General features: G+C 41.8%; 1 protein-coding gene across 1 annotated transcript in view; it reads right to left on the reverse strand.

The window, feature by feature from the left end:
* MTMR3 (myotubularin related protein 3) overlaps positions 1 to 19767 on the reverse strand; it is a 76793-nt gene that overhangs the window by 1385 nt on the left and 55641 nt on the right. Inside the window, exons 11-20 of the mRNA XM_009697742.1 lie at positions 17435 to 17640; positions 17081 to 17212; positions 14902 to 15013; positions 13578 to 13773; positions 11757 to 11942; positions 10239 to 10409; positions 7937 to 8082; positions 5847 to 7266; positions 3260 to 3370; positions 2663 to 2751 (exon numbers count right to left, since the gene is read on the reverse strand). Of these exons, the coding sequence (XP_009696044.1) occupies positions 2663 to 2751; positions 3260 to 3370; positions 5847 to 7266; positions 7937 to 8082; positions 10239 to 10409; positions 11757 to 11942; positions 13578 to 13773; positions 14902 to 15013; positions 17081 to 17212; positions 17435 to 17640 (2769 nt within the window). The remainder of the gene's footprint in view (positions 1 to 2662; positions 2752 to 3259; positions 3371 to 5846; positions 7267 to 7936; positions 8083 to 10238; positions 10410 to 11756; positions 11943 to 13577; positions 13774 to 14901; positions 15014 to 17080; positions 17213 to 17434; positions 17641 to 19767) is intronic.

Raw genomic sequence — 19767 nt, forward strand, 5'->3', positions numbered from 1 at the left:
GCAGAGAAATCCCATTTCTCACTTCAATGGGCTAATTTTCTCAGCTCTGCACAGCGGCTCCCGGTCTCAAAGCTGTACCCTGAGCACAAGGAGGCTCACGTTGCTAGCCTTTCTGCACTGGGTTTGAAGTCATCTTAAGGACCCTGTTAGAAATTACTATCAGAAAAACCAGGAGGGGTGAACACAGTCCCGTGAGGTGTTACACAGAAACACCCTGCAGAAACGCAGCTCTGACAACCCACGTCTCTGCTGCTCAAAGAACGATTATCTGGCAGAAGCTCACCATTGATGGATGAGGTCAAAAAAGAACCAGAGGGATTAAAACAAATATCTGTTTGTTGTAGCTCCCCAGCTTCCTAACATATGCTTTGGGGTTTTTCGTTGTTTTATCCTTCTGTGATAGATAATAGTGTTCTGTAACTGTTCTCCCTCAAGCTTTGGAAAGCTCTGAACAACTCATTCTTTCTATCCTGGTGGTCCTCTGCTTTGCTTGAGAGACTAAAAAGAGACATTAAAAAACATGCTGGAAAAGCGACCTTGGCTCCTTTGAGGAAAGGTGACTTAAAACCACGCTACCCACACCTCCTCCCTCTTACCAAGTCACAGATGTTTATCCATTTTTTGTGATACTAACCCTCTACCAGCTTTGCATTACCTGCTACTGCCACAGTATTTTCAGTCCTTCTAAAGTAAGTGGCAGTTTTTTTGTCAACACACTGCACAGCAATATGGTTTGATAACATGTCGATCTCTCCAAAAATAAGGCAAAAAAGGGAAAGAATCAAAAATAAATGCATAATGGCTAAACTTGAAGGACAGTCTCTTCCCAGTTAGAAGTGAAGCATTCTCTGTTACTCAAACACACGATTTACTGATGGTGAGTGTTAGTGTGATCCACATCCCAGTTTAAGCTCCCAAAAGCCAAGTCCTAAATGCCTTTCTGTGAAAAAATAGGCCTGTTTAGACAAATCTAAACATCCAACAGATTGTGCTAGCCACCCACAACTTATTTCTGGTGGTTTCTAGGCAAGTGAAAAACAAAGATGAGGAATAGACTGAGTTAGTTCGGAGAAGTTACCAAGAAAAGGCAGACAGACAACAGACAGAGGCTGTTGTAAATGCTCACCAGATTTGATCAACACGTTCAATGTCCCTGCAAGGAGGGGAGAAAGAGCTCAGAGGGGAAGGAGCAAAAGAAGCAAACAGTGGCAGTAAGGAAGCCAGGTATTTTTATCCTGCTCAAGGCCTTACACTGTATGAGTTTCAACTCCCTGTCACTCTCCGGAGAGATGCTGAGCAGACTGCCGCTGATCACTGGCTTTTTTGAAAATGTATACTATGGAAATACTTGGTTTTCTTGTTGGTTGCGGTTCCTTATTGGTCTCTAGCATAAATAACCAGAGCTTACGTGGACAGCCTGGTCAAGCCAAGTTAGACATTTTAAAGCTGAAGAAACAAAGACACTAAAGGGAAATTTGCAACCAAACCTGAAACCCTGAGTCAACTTTAACTGCTCCTGGTGTTGGGGGTGTCTTGAGTGTATTCAGGCATCAGGAGTTCTCCAGAGCCCAGGCCTAGGAAACTGAGATGTAGATGCCAAATGTCAGTCAGCCTAGGAAGGCAGAGTGACAGTGCTGAATGGGGACACTTCATGACAGAGACGGACAAAGGAAAACACCATTTTAATTCTTGGAAAACCCTTCACATGTGTACAGCTGCATACTTAGTAATTATATTTTTCATCTGAAGCCGTAAGACATACAAATTTGCACAAACACAGTGGACAAAAAAAATCAAAGCCATTCAACTTCTATTCATTCCTCCCTTGGTTTATCTTTACAAGAAGCAAAACAGAAAATGGACATAAAAGCAAGAAAGATGTTTATAATTCTCTACAACTTCATAAAGCAATAAAGCATCAAAATGTGGTACCTGCCATTTATTTAAATGACGGTTCTTGCAATAGTTCTCAGGTCCAGAAATTAGGAACAGGAATTTATTTGAAATACAACTTAGAAATCTGAGATTCTGTATCTTTAACTAGAGTATGATCTAATCAAAAGGCCTCTGCCACCTGTTCTTCATTAAGCCCCTACTGCCTGCATTATCTGTTTGAGCCTCTGCTGCCAGTATGTTTGGCAAAGAATAATCCAGAAAACTTCTATTTCAGATTCTCTTACAAGAGCAATTTAATGAGAAGGAAAGAACGGTTAGAGAAGGAAAGAAGCAGGTTTACAACCAGTAATGGGAAGAAGATGCTATTCATGTATTTGCAGTATTGAATTACCGAATGCTAACACAACAAACCAGTAATTTTTTTTATTATTTACACCCTCTTAAAAAGCTAAGCAGCCAGCTGCCTCCAAATCCAGTTTGAGGAAAAAAGGCAGGATTTGTTTAGGCAGGGATGGAGCAGATACCAAATCTGGGTTTTGAAATAGGCAACTCTGCATGAACTGGAACTGAACAGGAGAAACTGTCCTGTTCTTCCATAGCACTGGGTTCCTTCAGGAGTGTGCACAGTCCTACTCTAAAACACTTAGCCTGACTTCCATCCTTGAGAAAGGAACAACGTGTCAAAAGAAAACCCCTTCCTGGTTTAACAGGAGAGGGAACAATTCATGCGATGACCATGCCTCCCTCCCTTCCGTGCACAGGTTACCTGCAGTGGTGCTTCCTACTGGCCAGCCAGAACGTACTGTCACAGCCATAGCAGTGTGCGGCGAGGTGGTCTGGGAGCCATCGCGTCACCTGGGAGAAATAAAAGCCAAGTTTATCAGGGAGAGGGCAATTAATTAGAAACAAACCCATCTCACTTGCGGTCACAAATTCAAAGCACCACAAAGGAAGTGCTTGTTCTGTTTTAAAAGCACAAATTCAGTGTTTGCAACAATTGAAGACAGACAACAGAAACCTTCCCTTTGAGAACAGGGACACTAAACTCCCCTCATATAAACAGAAATCTGGCCATAAAGTCTAATTTCCTGTTTGGTTTTTTCTGTGCTTTAAAAGTAACCAGGCTAAGAATATTCACTGAGTGTGAACCTAAGGCTCCTTTAGCTAACCATCCCTTCCACAGCTTCTCCCAGAGCAGAGGGCCCATAGGCACAGGTACTGATATTTAAAGTACAAGACAAGTGAAATGCAAGGAAGATAGTTCACAAGAAGTGGCACATGACCAAAAGCTGTAGGGTAATTTGAATGACGAATATCCCATCCTACTAGAAGAAGGAGTGATTTACAGGGATTTAGTCTGTACCTCTGTGTCCTGTTTATCCACCTGTTCCCAGCTGGCTTCAGAGAAAATCTCTGTGCTGCAGCGAGACAAGCAGTTCTGATCCAGATTGCTTTCCGAGTCGGGTATAGAAGTCTGTTGGCAAACAAACACAGCTGAACAGAACTTTCCCATATTCCTACTTCCATACAAATAAAAACGGGACAGTCGTGGGGAGGAGAGGAAAGGGTTCCTCCTGCTAAGAAAAAGCAGGCGACATTTGCACTGCAAGGGCAAACGTCAGAGCCAGTCGCCTACCTGCAGTGCACACGTGGGAGCAAAGGCAAGAGTACCTTTTTGAATGGGACTGTAAATGCCACACATGGAAGCAGTTTGTGCGGCGGGAAATTGCAAAAAAACCACAAACACATACAAGCAAAAAATCCCAACAGGTCAGCTTTTGACCCTCTGATGACAGGACGGTGTGAGGTAGAATGGCTTTAAAAATCTGTTTTCTGCTGTGTTAGCAACGTTCTGGCAATGCTTTGGGTGATTAACCAAAAAGGCTGCTATATGGCTACAGTTTCATGGTTGCATTTCTTTTCCAAGGTCATTTCACTTTCAAAACTAATACTAGTAATTCATATATCCTTTTGTTGGCAAAAATTCTGAAAAATACAAGCCAAATCACAGGAGAAACTCAACATTTGAGCCATATATATTCCATACATAGGTTTTTTGGGAATAATTCTTCCTTAATATAGTCTATCCAGGTAGAGTCATATTTTAACTGACTTAAAACTCAGCCAGCCCTTAAAATACATAAAAAATAGCAAGAAATCTTAAGCTAATGTCTTTTTGTGCCTGAGGAATGGGCATCTCTGGAACCCTAGAAGAAAACCTGTTACTTCCAAGCTGAGGCACAAATAGAAGATAGAGGTCAGAGTCTTAAAAACTGAGACTTTTCTAGAGGGTAGAGCGCTCTCACATCCAGCCCTACATTGCAGTTTCTGAAGGCCCTTAACAACGGGGAGTGTAATACATTAAGCCAAAGCACCAAATTTCTCCAAGGAATCCAAGGTTCTGCCGGTGACAGCAGCCACACCCCACCGAAAGGCTGCTGAGCTGCAAGGGATGCCCGAAAGGAGCACGTAGTGCTGCTGTCTCCAATCTGAACAGCCACGAAAGCTCTGAGTGTTTTTCAGAACAGATGTACCTGGGACTATCCAGCACCTCTGCCACTTCTAAACAATATTAAATTAAACAAACAAAAGTTGGAAACTGCCTATAAGTTTTGTGTGTTTTTTTTTCCCCCCCCTCGATTTTGCAGACATATAAAATACATTATAATGTGCATGTAGGAAATTTTCGATGGGTGTTAGGTCAACCTCAGGAATTACAGGCCAATGCTCTGCCCAGCATTCAAATCCACAAGAAGATACAAACTCTGTTCCAGAGATTCTAAGACTCCTCACCTTCCCCTTCATGCCCCCTTCCTCCTCCCGTGCCTGCCTGCTTCCCCAAGTAGCTCTCCCCTCTTCATTTATTTTACTTAGCTAATAAATACTGGGCCTTTGAAAAACCAAGTTTTGCAGCAAGCTGCAGAACTGCTCTGTGCTCAAAGGCCTCTACAGAACAGGACTCCTGCTTGTTCTCTGAATCAGTGTTACATTTAGGCAACAGTATAAGGCCAGTGACTGTATGTTTTTTGACTTTTTATTATTATTTATTAGTCAAAAGAGGAGGAGAGTTAGGTGAAAAACAGGTAGGGGAGAAGCAACTTAAAAATCCACCCAAGACAGAGAGACATATAGAAAGCTTGCTAGCTACTGAGATTTTGAACTTGGAATTACACTTATTCTGATTTTAAAATTTCTTTTGCAACCAAACTACATAGATTATTTAATCGCTACAGAAATGAGCATGCTGTATTTGAATCACGCCTCAAACTTAAGTATCTACTTTCGCAACTTTAAATGCTTCCAAGTAAAAGCACAGTTTAAAACGCTCCCTTAAAATTCTTAACTTGTTGAGAAAAAGCCCTCATTGACATAAGGCTGTCACAAAAGCTCTTTGTTTATTCCAGTCAATGAGCTCTGAGCAGGCCAGCCATCTGAAAAGGGGATGGCTTGAACTTCATGGCCGGGAGCTAACAGAGTACCCACTGCTGCACCTTTCTTACCCTGAGCACGCAAAGCACCAAGAGATTAGTCCTACACTACCATCCCAATACACGACACATTCACATCCTTAGAAAAACATCTTTGCCCATATATGAAAAGCAACAGCAAAACAAATAGGTTTTTTGATAAGGCCAATGAAGGTGTTTAAGTATGTCCAGATATGTTAGAGTACGCTGTGAAACGCCCATCTTGAAATAAACCTTTGGTATGTTTGTGGTCAAACTGAAACACAGTGGAAAATACTAGTCATCATTAATTGCCACTTGCCATGTACTCAGTCACATCATTTGCCTTCTTCAGAATGACCTTGAGAGAGTTTTATAAAAGCCTGCATGGCCAAAAAAGTCACTACCTGACCAATGAACCAAGAGCTGACAATATGGTGAGATCCAGAACGTGACTAACTAGCCCAACATTTCCAGCAGTGTCCCAGTTACTATTTCACTTACCACTTCGTCTCCGTAATCACCATTGAGACGTAAGGAGCTATTCAGGAACCGGCTCTCCAACCGGCTCTTCAACTCTTGCACTTGCTTCTTCAAGGTCTCCACTTCTTGCTGATGGCCAGTTTCTATCTGGCGCAGGCGCTGCTGGATGACGTCAGTGTAGACAGGCATCCCGTCATCATCCAGGTGACTTCTGGCAGGTTGGTCTGGGCTGCTGGCTGCCTGCTGCTTACCAAGATGACTGAACATCCATTTTTGGTGCAAGTTCCTCAAGTGCAACTGTGCAGAACTACAGCTAGCCGTGGAGACCTGCCGACTCAGAGAGGCTTTGATCCGACCGTCCTCTCCATTCAGACAGTGTCCGTTTGTCACGTGGTATTTCTGGGTGATACTAAATCCCGCAGGCTTCTCTGTCATCTTGTTCTCAGGCTCCAGCTCTCCATTACACACAATCTCATCTTTACATTCAGCTAAAGGCAAGGCACAAGGGGAAGGCATTGGGATGTGTGTGTTGCTGCCACCAGAAGTCCTATGTACTTTTGTTCCCAGTTTTTGAAGTTCTATCATACTCTCACCCTCTGGCCTATTTTCAATAGTTCGAGAAAGTTCGTCAGCACTGTTGTTGATCAGGTGAGGTCTATGGCAAGGACCCTTAGGAATGAGCTCTTGCTTTGTTTCATTGTCTGTTAAGGTTTCTGTAGAACTTTCAATGTTGGATGCTCTAGCCTCATGTGGGATTGTAAGATGTAACGGAAGGCTGGCCTGCGCTGCATTGTACAGGCTCTCTGCTTCTCCTTCAAGTTTGCCAACAGCTTCCTCCTCCATATTCTTTTGAGCGTCCCTATTTACAAAGCCCTCCAAAGGAACGGTCTGTAGTCCTTTCACCTGAGGTAACTTCTGGAGAGCGTTACTGACATCAGTATGCTCATCCTGTTGTCCTTTCAGCTCAGAAGCACCTTGTGAAACTGGATGTGGATTGGATCCTGGATTGTTTGTCACAATACCTTTATCCGCCTCAGCCTTTTCACAGAGGTCACTGACATACCCATGTAGATTTTCAGTTCTCTTCTCCTTATCCAGGGCAATCTCATCCCCTTTACCTACTGTCTCCAGGCTACCCCTTAAGTGCTCCTCCAGACCAACATCATCTTTAGTGGCCTCTTGCAAAATGTTCTCCATCTGTCCCTCTGCCACACCAGCTGCAACAGAGAGTTCTGCTCCAACGGGAGCCCTGCCTTGTTTGCTCAGGCTGTCTCCATCAAAGGGATCATCCCCAGGGTTACCAAGGCTGCTCAGCTCCAGAGACCGGCGGTGCTCTTGCCACTTTTCATTGAGGCTGGGGTCACTGCTACGTCGATTGGTTGTAGGCACGCTGCTATCACAGGCTGTTGTCAGATTGTCAAATGATCTTGTCTTTGGTAACCTATAAAGGCAGAAACAATCAGAATCCAAAGTCAGGGGATTTTTGTTTTGTTTTTTTTAAACGTTTAGCTACTACGGTTTAAAAACTCCCCCCACAATTAGGACAGTAACAATCTGCTAACTAATGGACTTCTGTGAAGTATTATCTAGGAGCACATTTTGACCATCTGTAGTGCAGAGCTGCTTCAGTACTTTGTCTGCCATCAGGAAAATATGTTCAATCAGACTTCGAACATTCCCAGAATAATCCCTTTATCACAAAGCACAAATGCTTACAGTCTGTTCACACCTCCTAATTAACATGTGCTCGGAATCATTGTAGAAAAAAGCAAAGAAATAGTTATGCAACACAGAAAAAGAACTCAAATTCAAGAAAACCAAATGAAAGTTTATACCCCACAAGGATCTAAGGAATCCTACAAGGCTGTGCAATACGCAGAGCTCAGTTCTATTTGCTAATCTGCTCTCTGTTATGCTATCACCTCTGAAACCTAACAGCTTTCAAAACTGAAACAATGACAGACTGCTGTTGGGTAGGTCAATCCACCAGTCCCACAAATAAGCCTGTGCAATAGACTTCCCTCCCACCACAAGTATTGTCCTCTTTGTATCCCACAATATTCTCTGTTGATCTTACTTTACAGGATGGGATTTCTGGGCTCTAGGCTCACCTGCCCAGAGGCTGATCTTCAGGGCTAGAGCCGGGAACAGGGTATGGGGCACAGGTGTCATCAGCTGGTGTAGAGGGGGAAGAGCACGGCAGGTAAACAGCACTCCAGAGCATTAAATTACGCACATGGCACACTGGGTACAGCACCTGAGAGGGGAGAACACACGATGTTCAGAGACTGCAAACTGCTCGCTCCCAGAAGGCAAAGAGGTGTTCAAATCAGATTGTGGTCGGCTGGGTTTATTACTCAGCTTTGCAGCTGGGGGGCTTTGCTAGATCTCTAGATAAGTCTGAAGGCCAGTGAGCAGCTATGGCATTTTTAATCAGCTACACCAAGATATATAATTATCTTCTTTCAGAGACAGAGGCTAAGGCGTAACAATGCTGGCTTTCAGCTTCTCATGAATGAATTACTGCAATGTGCTCTGTGTGAATCTACACCTTAATAATGCTTCCGAGCAATTTAAACTGCTGAAAAATTCAGTGGCCCATTGTTAGTGTAGAGATTTCCTTGTACTTTGTATTATACCATGCCATATGAGAGCTGAACTAATCACCTCCTTCTACAGGCTCCAATTCACGAACGCTAACCCTGTCTTTAATGGAAGCACTCATATGTTAAAAATTAAGTACATGCAGAAATACTTTGCTGAAGAGGCAGCTTGCTCTTAAAAGGATTCCTCGACTGTGGAATATGTTTTCTGTTTCAGTTTTAAAACACCTTGGGTCATTATCAATTCTGCTGTTTTCCCAGGCAACTTTCCTGTGGAAAAGCAGGCAATGGCAGAGAAACGGTCACGTTTCCGTGCCACCAAGCAGAGTGAGGGCTGTGGGGTGGCTTGGTTTGATGGATGCTGCTCTTAAACGACTATGGCTTTATAACAGATGTGGCTACATCACAGAGGTACCTTTTAAACACTGAAGTAAATCCACAAAAAGATGAATACAAGACAAGAAATTACCAAAACTCCCACATACAGAAAAATTATCCTAATTAGCTCAGTACACTCCAGTGTAGCATTTACTGAGACCAGAGGCCAAGTCACCAAGACTGCGCCTATACTGCAGGATATAGCACATAAGGGCAAGCCAAGGACAGAACAGCTACTTGTCCACACCACCTGCTTTAAGAGAGCTTCTCTAAGCTCCTCCTGGCAAACCTGCTGGTGTTTTCAGGGAAAACCTAGATGCATCCATAGCTTTAAAAGTCCCACAAGCTGTATTTAGCTGAAAGCACAAGACATTGCAGATATCACATCCAATCTTACAATGACAATGTCAGGTTGCAAAGTCTTGAAGGGCTCTCTCTGATGTTGCCTGTCGCAATGACAAATGGGATCGGCACACAGCCTGAGTGCACACAGCACGTCCGGCGTCCAGGGGAGACAGACAGCCACAAAGGGCTGACGTGAATATGAAATTAATCTTTTTATAACAAATGTAGGCACACGCTTTCCTACTAAGCCAGGTTTTAATTTTACTCTAAGGAACAATTAAAAGCCACATCTACCATACGCAAAAACATTGCATAGTCCTTATCTATAACCTATACCATAGGTTTATGGTATCTGATACTTTTATAAACAAAAAAGGTTTAAATATTTATAAAAAGTCATTGCCATCCTAATCATGATGACACTTGATGACTGACTGACTGTTCACATGCCCACCATACTGCATTCCTAAATGCCTTAATGCCCTTTTATCAAATATACAAAAAGGTAACTCTAAGTCCCTTCCCAGAAGCTTCAGTGACCTATTACTACAGAAGAGCCAAACTGAAAACGTGAAAGTATTAAGAGAAACAAAGATATACTAAATAATCTGAGTTACTTTTTCTGTTTAGATTTAAGATGAATATAGACACAGTGTCCAGGTGTGTATGCAATTTTATGACACTACTCTGACATAGCTTAGTTCTCCAGGAATGTCTATTTGTCAAATGCTGAAATGTTTTCTGTTACAAAAAATAAAGCAAAATATTTAGTTACAGAAAACACATTTCCAGCATAAATAAATTTCTGAGGTTGCATTTGACATTCCTCAAATATCAGCAAACTTAATGCAAGACTTAAAACATCAGACTGAACAGACTGTTCAAAGGCAAACATTGATGAGGAAAGCTAAGCACACTTTTCTGGAAATGCCTATCCCTACACTGTATTCATGATGACTGTTAAGCCATTATGATGTCTCACTGCACAAGCTTGGGTATTTTCTCAAAGCACACGCTTTTGAGAACACTGTACCTGGGAGCCCCTACAGGGACTCTCCCCCCGTGGTGGGGAATGGAGGATACATACAGATTCAGACTGGGAGGAGTAGAGCAGGTTTTTGAAGGCTTTGTTTGCTGCCCGCAGCAAAGACCAGACAGAACAGGTCCGTTCCTGAGTGTGTTTTTCTCCTCTCTCTTTCGCATTGTTGCACAGGAATGTACCAAAGAGGCAAGAGTAGGTGTGCTGCACCAATTTGACCTGCACAGACCAATACAAATGTTGTCAATATGGCAGAAGATATCAGCTTAATGTTAGAATCAACGTTCAGGCTTAAGAAGCCACAAACCCCTCCTTTGCAGAGCAATACACCCCCTTCCTAAAGACTGATATACAAATACACCTTGCATGTTTTGCATACCTCCTTATACACTAATTGCAAAAGAATTCAAACATCGTAGAATTTTAAAATAACTAAAAAAAAAAATCCATAAAAAAACACATAAAGAGAAAACATTTGTTCATAATCAAGTATAAAAGTCTTGCTGATTCAAACTCATAGCCCTATAGGACACACAAAGAAGAAAATCACGATACCTCTGTTACAAAACAGAGGCATCACAGAAATTCTGATCATTCTGACAAAATAGGTTAATACAAACTTAACTTCAAGCATATAAATGACTTCCACGAGATTATTCAGATGTTTAAATGAAGACAATTACTTCAATACTCTAATAAATTAAGCGGTTTACTCTAAAAAGGGTAGAATACTAAGGGTATGCTCACACACAGCTCCTGTAGATTAGCAGTGTGCTGTGAAGCCAGTTATAACCCTATATATCTCACTTCACACCTGAGCTAAGCTAGGACTGTACATATACTCGGTTACATGGCTGAGCTGGCAAGTGGTAATTCAAGTCACCCAGTGTCACAGGAATGTGCTTTAAATCTCTTAGTGGATCAGACACTTCATAAAAACTTTCATTCTTCTGATTGCTAGTCCTGCAGTCAGTGACTGCTCCTTTCCCAGAGATCTGCTTTCCAGCCTTGAGAACTGATTTTGACCATCCTAGGCAAATTTCTAAAAGGAAAGCTGTCCACTTCAAAAGAAAAATAAACATAGCTCCTATATACTACACATTTTCAGCAAAGAAACAGAAAAAAATGAATGGAAAGATAAGGGGCAGGTTCGTTTTAGAAGTGGAGTCTTCAAGTCCAAACAAGATCAGAGTAGGAAGAAGTTTATATTGCCAGTAACTATGATTTTTTTTTTCATGCTGCGTGGATGTATTATACCGGAGTTATTTCAGCACCTCTTAGGTGAGACAATTAAATTTGTATCATTTATTTATTTCTTTAAAGTCTAAAAGGAGTCCTTAAGGGTCTCGCTTCTGTTTTAAGAGTGAACAGACCTCAGGTCCCACGAAGTATACAAGTACTTTTGTCTGCTCTATCTGGGCAGTTTTCCCGTTACCTTTACTAGGCTGCAGCATATCACAGATAGATGGGAAAATCAGAAACCCCTTGGGACTCAACAGCATGTTAGTACAGGGTACTGGTTTAGAAGCAGTCTAGAAAACAGCAATCTCTCAAGCCACAACTCACAAGGAATGCTTCGTTAAACTCGAAAGAGCAAGGGAACTGCCTCTGGAGCTGATGGACGCAGTCCAGCCACTGTAAAAACACTGGGCAGCGCTCATTTAGGTCATCCGAATTCTCACCATGGCCACAGCGATCTGCAAACTTGTGGCCAAAATCCAGCCACTCCGTCTCCACTAGCACCTGGAAACCCTGCAGAAATGAAAGTACAGGTGAAAAGCTCCTATTTTTCTCTGGTTCAGTTTTCTAAGATGGTCTGAGACTCATGGGAATCACCTTATTACCACACCCTCCCTCACTCCTACTTCCCTTCAGCACTGGCCTCATTACTTATCTTTATTGCTTTACCTAATGCCTCTGCGTTCTGAAATGCTGCATGGTGAAATTAGGACAGATACTAATTCCCAAACGTACATGAACAGGAAAGGGAATAAGGCAGGTTAAGTCCTCAGTAACTGGCAAGGAAGATCCTGGTATGAGACCTATCTTGGCCAGGCAGGGGCAAGTAGGAACTTTATCTTGATCAAAGCCATCTGGATCGTGGTAACCAACACTTGGACAGGAGAGGAAATTTTAAAGCTGTCCCTTGAAAATGACAGGCAGATCTCTCTGTCATAAAAGAAAACAATTCATCCACAACAGGACATCCATGCTCAGAGCGAGAGTTTGCCTGTGTGTACGCCAAATGTAGCACAGTCACAAGGTTGATTAAAGGTTGACTTGCATGATTCCTCATGCAAATGAAAAGGGCAAAGAACACTTCAAAATAGTGCCTAGCTGAGCACCAGAATGTGACACGTCATCTCTCAGGACCTAAAACACATCACAGGTTAGGAAGGTTTTGATTCTTAGTGGAAACAAAAATCATAGAGCATGCTTAAGTCAGTGGCTGTAATTAGAGCAAAAATAATAGCTGATAGTTGAAAAGCTTGAAACGTGACAACGCTCAAAAGTCATTTCCCTAAACATTTCTGATCCTAACAGACAGCGACAGTTTATGGTTTCCTCTGATGCAGTGGTAACAAGAGGGAAGGCAAAGGGTGTGGTCTAGAACTCCTCTGCACTTTGAACGGGAACGACAGCACTCTTAGGAGGGACCAGGGGGAGGTTCTGCGCCAAGGACAGAGCAGTATGTTTTGACCTGATGGATGTCAACTTCTAGAACTCATGTGAAAAAGGATCTGAGGAGTTTCCACAATTTCATCCAAAAGGCATTGCCACAGTTTAAACTTCTGGTCCTCCTGTGTCCAAGGCTTTAAGCAGCAGTTTATAGCACAGTGTTCAGACAGACATACGCTTCTGTTCTAGACAACAAAGGCATCTTGCATGTGGGCTGGCAGATGGAAGCCAGCCATCACATATCACACAACGCTGAAAAGTGATGGGAGGGGAAAAAAACCCTCAGGCTGAAAAAACAAGAGAAATATAACTGACAGAGGACAACGAAAAAATGAAAGTGGAAAAACATGCAGTTGGGAAATCTAGGAAAAAGAAAGGCTCTGTATCAATAGTTGGCTGAGAAACTGCAATGGTGTAATGGAAACTGCAATATGTAGCACTCAGTACTACATATTCCTAAGTGAAATATGGGGAAGCATAAACCATGACTGTGCAGTTACAGCAAAGGGGGAAGATATAATCTGCTCTTGAATTACAGACTATATTTACACCTATATGTAACTGTATCTGCAGGCTACTGTTGGTAAACTCCTGCTAGCTTTAGTGCCTTTTCTAATGGGAAAAACTGAAATCATTTATAGACAGACTTCCTCGGAAAAGGCCCCAAAGTCACTAACTACCTCATGTGCTAACTGACGGTTTACAAACCTCTGTGGTCCTGTAATACGGATCGAGCAGCAGTTTGGCCAGTGCCACTATCTGGGGGGTTCGGTCCCAGCCGTCTGAGCAGTGCACCAAGACTGGTCGTTGGTCTCGGTCCACAGCATGAACTACAAGTAGCGCAGATTTCAGAAGCACAGATAAGTGCTGCAGCCATTTGGTACTTTCCAGAGCCGATAACCAACTAGAGGAAAACAAGGGAAGACATGTTTTGCCCTTTTAAAATGCTTTCAGGTTTGGATCTTTGAATTTAGCAAGTCAAAGCTCCTGTTTTAATAAGCTGTGAATGTCATTCTTGAATATTTTTAATTTACATCTCATTAACACTTTCCCAGATTTGTAAGAAACAAAGCCATGCAGTCCACCTGAGGAACAGTCAGTCTCTGGTATAGACTTTGCTGCGTAAGACTTGCGAGAAGGTTAAATAACATTTTCCCAGACAAGAGCATAGCACGTCACCAGCCACAGACAATGTAAGCACTACTGAGTAATCGTTACTTTCAGCAGCCGCTGCTGTCTCCCTTCCTCTGAGCTGAGGATTCAGATCACGCAGCAGTCCCAGTACCACTGACCTGTCCTGGGACTCTGCCGTACGTCCCTGACAACTCTGTGCTTCAATGAAAGGGTGGAACCCGACGTGCCTTTGAAATCTCCCGTACCTCAACTATTCCCAGGCTTTACAAGGTGTGCGGTAGGTATCTTAAGAATCTCTACCCTATGAAGATCTACATAGCCAATTTATTAAGGGTGGCCATTCTGGATCTACTTTGAAACCATGAAAGACTCTTAGCAGCAAATTCAGTGGCAGGGGGAACAGGACTGGTGCAACTACAGTGTCCCAGAGAAGACCCAATCTCAGAAGCTCCTGAGATGATGGGCCATTAAAGGCTAGTTATCCCATAGCATTGGAGGGCTATGAAATATGTCTCCTGAAACGACACTAAAAATGTGTAAACACCACTAGAATTTTCTGAAGGAGAGCCAAGCTGTAAAGATTAAAAAACAGGGAATAGCAGCTAACCCTAAAGTGCTAGCACTTAGAAGCCCACCTGAAAGTAGCAACATTGTAGTATCAATACTCAAGGCTACATTATAATCTCAGATCTCATCTCCTAGGTTCAATTCAATGATAACAAACCAATTACTTCCTTTAGCTCAAATTTGGTGGAAATTAAAAAATATAGCTTAGCATTATTACACAGGAAAGTCACCAAGGCAAAAAACACTGAATTTCAGTTTATAAATCAGCAGCGAAAGGACACAGTTGTAGAAACATGTAAACAAAGGCAAAAACCACCAAACATTCACTTACTTTCCTGGATCTGGCATTTGTGTGCAGAGCAAACGCAGTGACTGAAAGCTCTTCCGGATAGAATGAATGTTTGCCATGCCCATGAACACTACTTCACAGTTTGGGTAATATTCTGTAGGGAATAGCATGAAAGAGGGAAGAAACTAAAAACTACACTAAGTTTAATTTCTAAAAGGAGTTTTTTCATAAAAACAAACCACTGTTGCTGTGGACAGATGAAATAATCTGTTTACAAATATTCTGTAAAGAGAAACTAGTCCTTGGAGTTTAGTAGGTATTCCAGACATTACAAAACAGCATAGCAAAACAGGAGAGAGTTAGCAAAGTGTCTGTGTATTTATTTTCAATGTTTCACTTCACATTACAAAAAGCAGAGTACAAACCTATGGGAATAGTGATATTGCTGTGCTCAGGGTTACAGAATGTTTTTAAAAAGACTGAAACATCATAAAAGACTGCGAAGCATAAACAACATTTAACTGATAATTTATGGATGTTCTTAAATTTGGCAAACTTAAGTATATTTTTTATGTAAGATATATATTCCTTTTCCTAACCATTCAAAAAGGCGGAAAGGTCACTTCATTCACTGCTTTATTCTGAGTTTTTCTGTTATAAGGAACAAGGATCACTTGTGTGAGAAATACTCAAAGCTCAGGAAAACAGATGGAATTACTGAGCCTGCCTTCAGATGTTGCTATGGGATGTACTCAAGCTTAATTCTGCTCTGCTGGGGAGGCAGCACCTGCACAGACAGGGCCCACTACTCACAGCAAGCACCTAAGAAGATGCAGAAAAATAGTAATTCGATAGTCTTTCCCAGATTTATTTTTCCTCTGTCCTGATGCTTCTGTCTGCACAAAAATGATGCCACGATAGCTAAAATGACCCTCTTCTATAAGAGAAAAAACATTTGATTATCAAGAACATGGGATATTGAATGCTTGCACAACAAAATGCAGTAGTCTCTTAAAAGAGAATGTTTCATATAATTTGATTTCTTAACTATTTATCAGCCCAACAAATTCTGGCCGAAACCGGAACATCCTGTCAATGATGGGCAATGTAACCCCAGCCAGAAGCGACTGACAGCATCAGACAATTTAAGCTTTTTTTTTGTCTTTTTACTGAATTATGTTACATATAAAGCACAACATAAATGAGACATTTTTATACAGCAAGAATGAAGCAAACTTGACAATACCTGAAGAAAACTTATCAGCAAAAAGGAAACACTTAGTGCAGGTCAAACTTACTGAAGGTGACAAGCTGTTTGGAAAATTTCTACAAAGAATTCAAGAACCAATGTATACGAAGACAATTAAACTTCCTGTATACTCTGCTTTTCTGTTTTGAAATTTTACTCTCTGATGAGGAGTTATTTAGTAGTTTTGAAGTGTTAAAGGAAAATTCATCTTCTCTTACTGGTGGATACATATCAAAGCATAGCTATTGCAGCAAAGACCAAAACAAGAATATATGATCAAAACAGCATTTATTATCTTATCTATATTTTTTTCTGTCTGGTATTTTTTTCTAGACTCTTCATCCATGGAATTTTAACAGATTGCATTCATATCCAATAGTGACCACAAAATAATATCTTGTTTATAATACCAACAAATTACAAGTGCCAAAAAACACAGAAAGTGATAATTGCAAATGTATTACAAATGTGAGATGAATCAGGATTTCAGTTGCTTTGAGTTATGATATAAATGCCGAGAAGTGTCTCAGCTTTAGAAAAAATTGCTGAAAGGTGGTATTCTGCACAACTGTTCTAGAATATTATTATTCTCTACAGTTAGTGGATTTTTACAAGTTTGTTCAGGGTTTTTTTTTTTAGACATTAGCACACTGGACACCTTTGTCTCGCTCTAGTTTATATATTTGACTCAGCAGGGGAAAGCTAATCAGCATATTCCACACAGTTCAGCATTTACTGAACGCTGTTACCAGCTGGTTTTCTGCTCTGAGAAACAGGCTTAATTAACAGCTAAACCTGTCCTTTTGAAGGGCTGTGTGATAGCTGCAGTGATCCAGAACTTTCATATAGACGAATAATACTTGCACCCATGCAGTCTGTTAAATATGCAGCACTGAAGTATATCAGCGTAATTATATCTCAACAAATTCTTTTGATTAACTTAACAGAAAACTGAGAGGAAACACCACTTACCTGGGCACTCACAGCCTCCACCTTTGGCTCTGTTCGCCACAGCTGCTGCATAAGATCGCGCATCTAAGATCAAAAGCTTCTGAGGCTGTATTGCCAAACTCTCTGCTCCTGAAGCATTAGAGATGGAGGAATCTGGGGAAGAGGATATGCAACTGATGAGGAACCAAAAGGATACTTCTGACACTGTTTACAACAATGATTCACTCAGGTCCCACAATGCATATGCATTACACATACAGAAACTGGAGAATGCCTGATTAAATACAAAGGATTGAATCCGTTACAGCACATACAAGAGATTAAGCTTATATAAAAGTTCTGCCCTATACAGAAGAGGAACAGTGACAAACTTACCAAACTCCACATCAGAGAGGTCCCCTCCATTGGAGAAATCTCTGGAACAATTTCCATTCATTAATTTGTTACTGTTGGACCTCGAATCTGAGGCACAGGCTTTGGCTACAGACTGGACAAGGTGTTCATCATCTGCGTTCCTCCAGCCCCACCAACTGACCTCGGGCTGTCCACAGCGGGAAATAACGGCTCCATTGCTCTGGTGCCTGAAAAAGAATAAAAAGAACAGTGGTGCATAACTTGAAGAATCAGGATGAAAAACACAGCAGGCATGAAAAATTAAATGGCGCACTCCAGTAGTTTAATTTCTGTCACAGACCTCTCTATCATTCAGCAGTTATTCCCCAACCTGTGATTCAGTGGCAACGTATTCCACGTGCTTTCCTTCAAAATGCTGACTGTGACCACACAGTCATTGAAAGGTAAAAGTCAAAGCTGAGGTCAGTAAGAGAAAACAAAGCATTCTCTTGCGCAGTATTGTTGCCTGTTGGCCACTGAAAGCTGGGGAACATTTTGGAACACCAGATGAGGCGTTAAAGAGGTATTCAACACCTGTGGATAGTCAGGTCTACTGCTGGAATAGGAAAGTTCAATTGAACTCATGCGAATTTTAAAGCTAGAATATAGGAGTAAAACCACAGATTCACTTTTTGATGAGATTTTTAAAATCAACACACACCACAAAATCTGAAGAATGTTACAATTTTGGAAGGAAATACTGGCAGAATTTGGCACATCTTCTGTCTGATGATGCCTAATGGTAGCCCAAAACCTTATACTTGTACATCAATGGTATCCATTTCTAGGCATCACCCACGAATCACCAGAGGCGGCCCCTGACCACTGTGGAACCACATCTAGAAGCCAGGGTATTTCAGGTATTCACTAGCTGAAAGGAAAAGAGACTTTCATATCTCAGGATGCTAAACATCTGCAGTTTTACTCGCTTGGAAGTTTGGTATTAGCATCTGTTGGAAAGGAGTGGCTCTGCTATCCCCTTCTCAGCTTCTTCTCTATGTGTGAGTCTTCCCCACCCCTCTCCCCAACGCCCTCTGGGCCGTGTTTCATCTCCTGCCCCTCAAACACCAACCGTATCCAGCAGAAGAGCACCAAGGAGCTGCTGAAGCATAACAGTAGCTCTTACATGTTAGCACCAATGTGGTGCCAGGCTGGTAAATAACAAAGTCCACAGGCAAGTAAATTTTGCTACAGACACCTAAGTAGCACTGAAAAAGGAAACACTGTTTGCTAACAGAATATTTTTCTTCTAAAATGTGATAGAAATTGCAAGCATTCTATATACAGATAAAACTTCAGAGGACTGGCAAATGGAATAGAGAGATGAGTCTATCAATAAAAAACACATGTCAGGAAGATAACTGAAGACTGACCTGACTTGAACATAGCTTCTTCTGGGGAGTGACATTACAAAAAAAAAATTACTTTTTTTAAACGTCTGAAGAGTTAGTAGTTATTTTCTTAAATTTGACCTAGCTTCTTGTACTACACAAAGAACAGATTTGAAATAATTAAAACCTATCCAACCATTGCAAACATACTCTGAAAAAGATTTAACAACTTTCCCCTATAATCTATTATAAAAAAAGAGTACCAAAACATATTATGACTGTAATTTCACTTACTGCCTCCGTGCTGGCAACATCCCACTGCTGCCAACAGAAATGTAATTCCCCATTCCCTGAAGGGCTTACATCTGGCATTAACAACATTCTCCTTGACCTTCACTAGCAGTACCCTGAATTCAGAGGACCTCAGCCACGGCACGAAAGGAAGCCCAGCTGCCACTATGAAGAGCTGCAGGTGGAGTGGCCAAAGCAGAGAACAGACACAACTTCTCTCAGGCTACATGGCCAGTCAGCAATGCTGAGGAACAGGACACCTAGAAACATTTACTCCCTGTGCCTCATGTCCCATCTGAAATATCCTACTGCTTACCCACACGCTGTTCTCCTCTAAATGGCCTGCAGACATACATCCCTTTAAGCAAAGATGCCTCTAGGCAATGCCGCTCTTGCTCAGGAGTCCCACCAGAATATAAAGCATGCACATGCCCATTACAGTTCCTGTATGTTACAATGCAGCAAAGGATGTCAGAGTCTCCCTGAAAACCAATGGGCCATCTCAGCCTCATGTCAACCCAGAGTTGTATAATTCCCCCTAAGACAACAACTGCACAGACTGGTGAGGGTTAGCTCAATCTCCAAGCGAATTTAAACAGTTGACTTGGACAGCGCTGAACAGGAAGAAAGCCTACCCAAACCTATAAATCTCTTCCCCCCCCCCCCCACCCCACAAATTGTTTAGGGGGGGTT

Source organism: Cariama cristata, unplaced genomic scaffold (assembly GCF_000690535.1).
Source record: "Cariama cristata isolate BGI_N322 unplaced genomic scaffold, ASM69053v1 scaffold6443, whole genome shotgun sequence".
NCBI classification, from domain to species: Eukaryota; Metazoa; Chordata; class Aves; order Cariamiformes; family Cariamidae; genus Cariama; species Cariama cristata.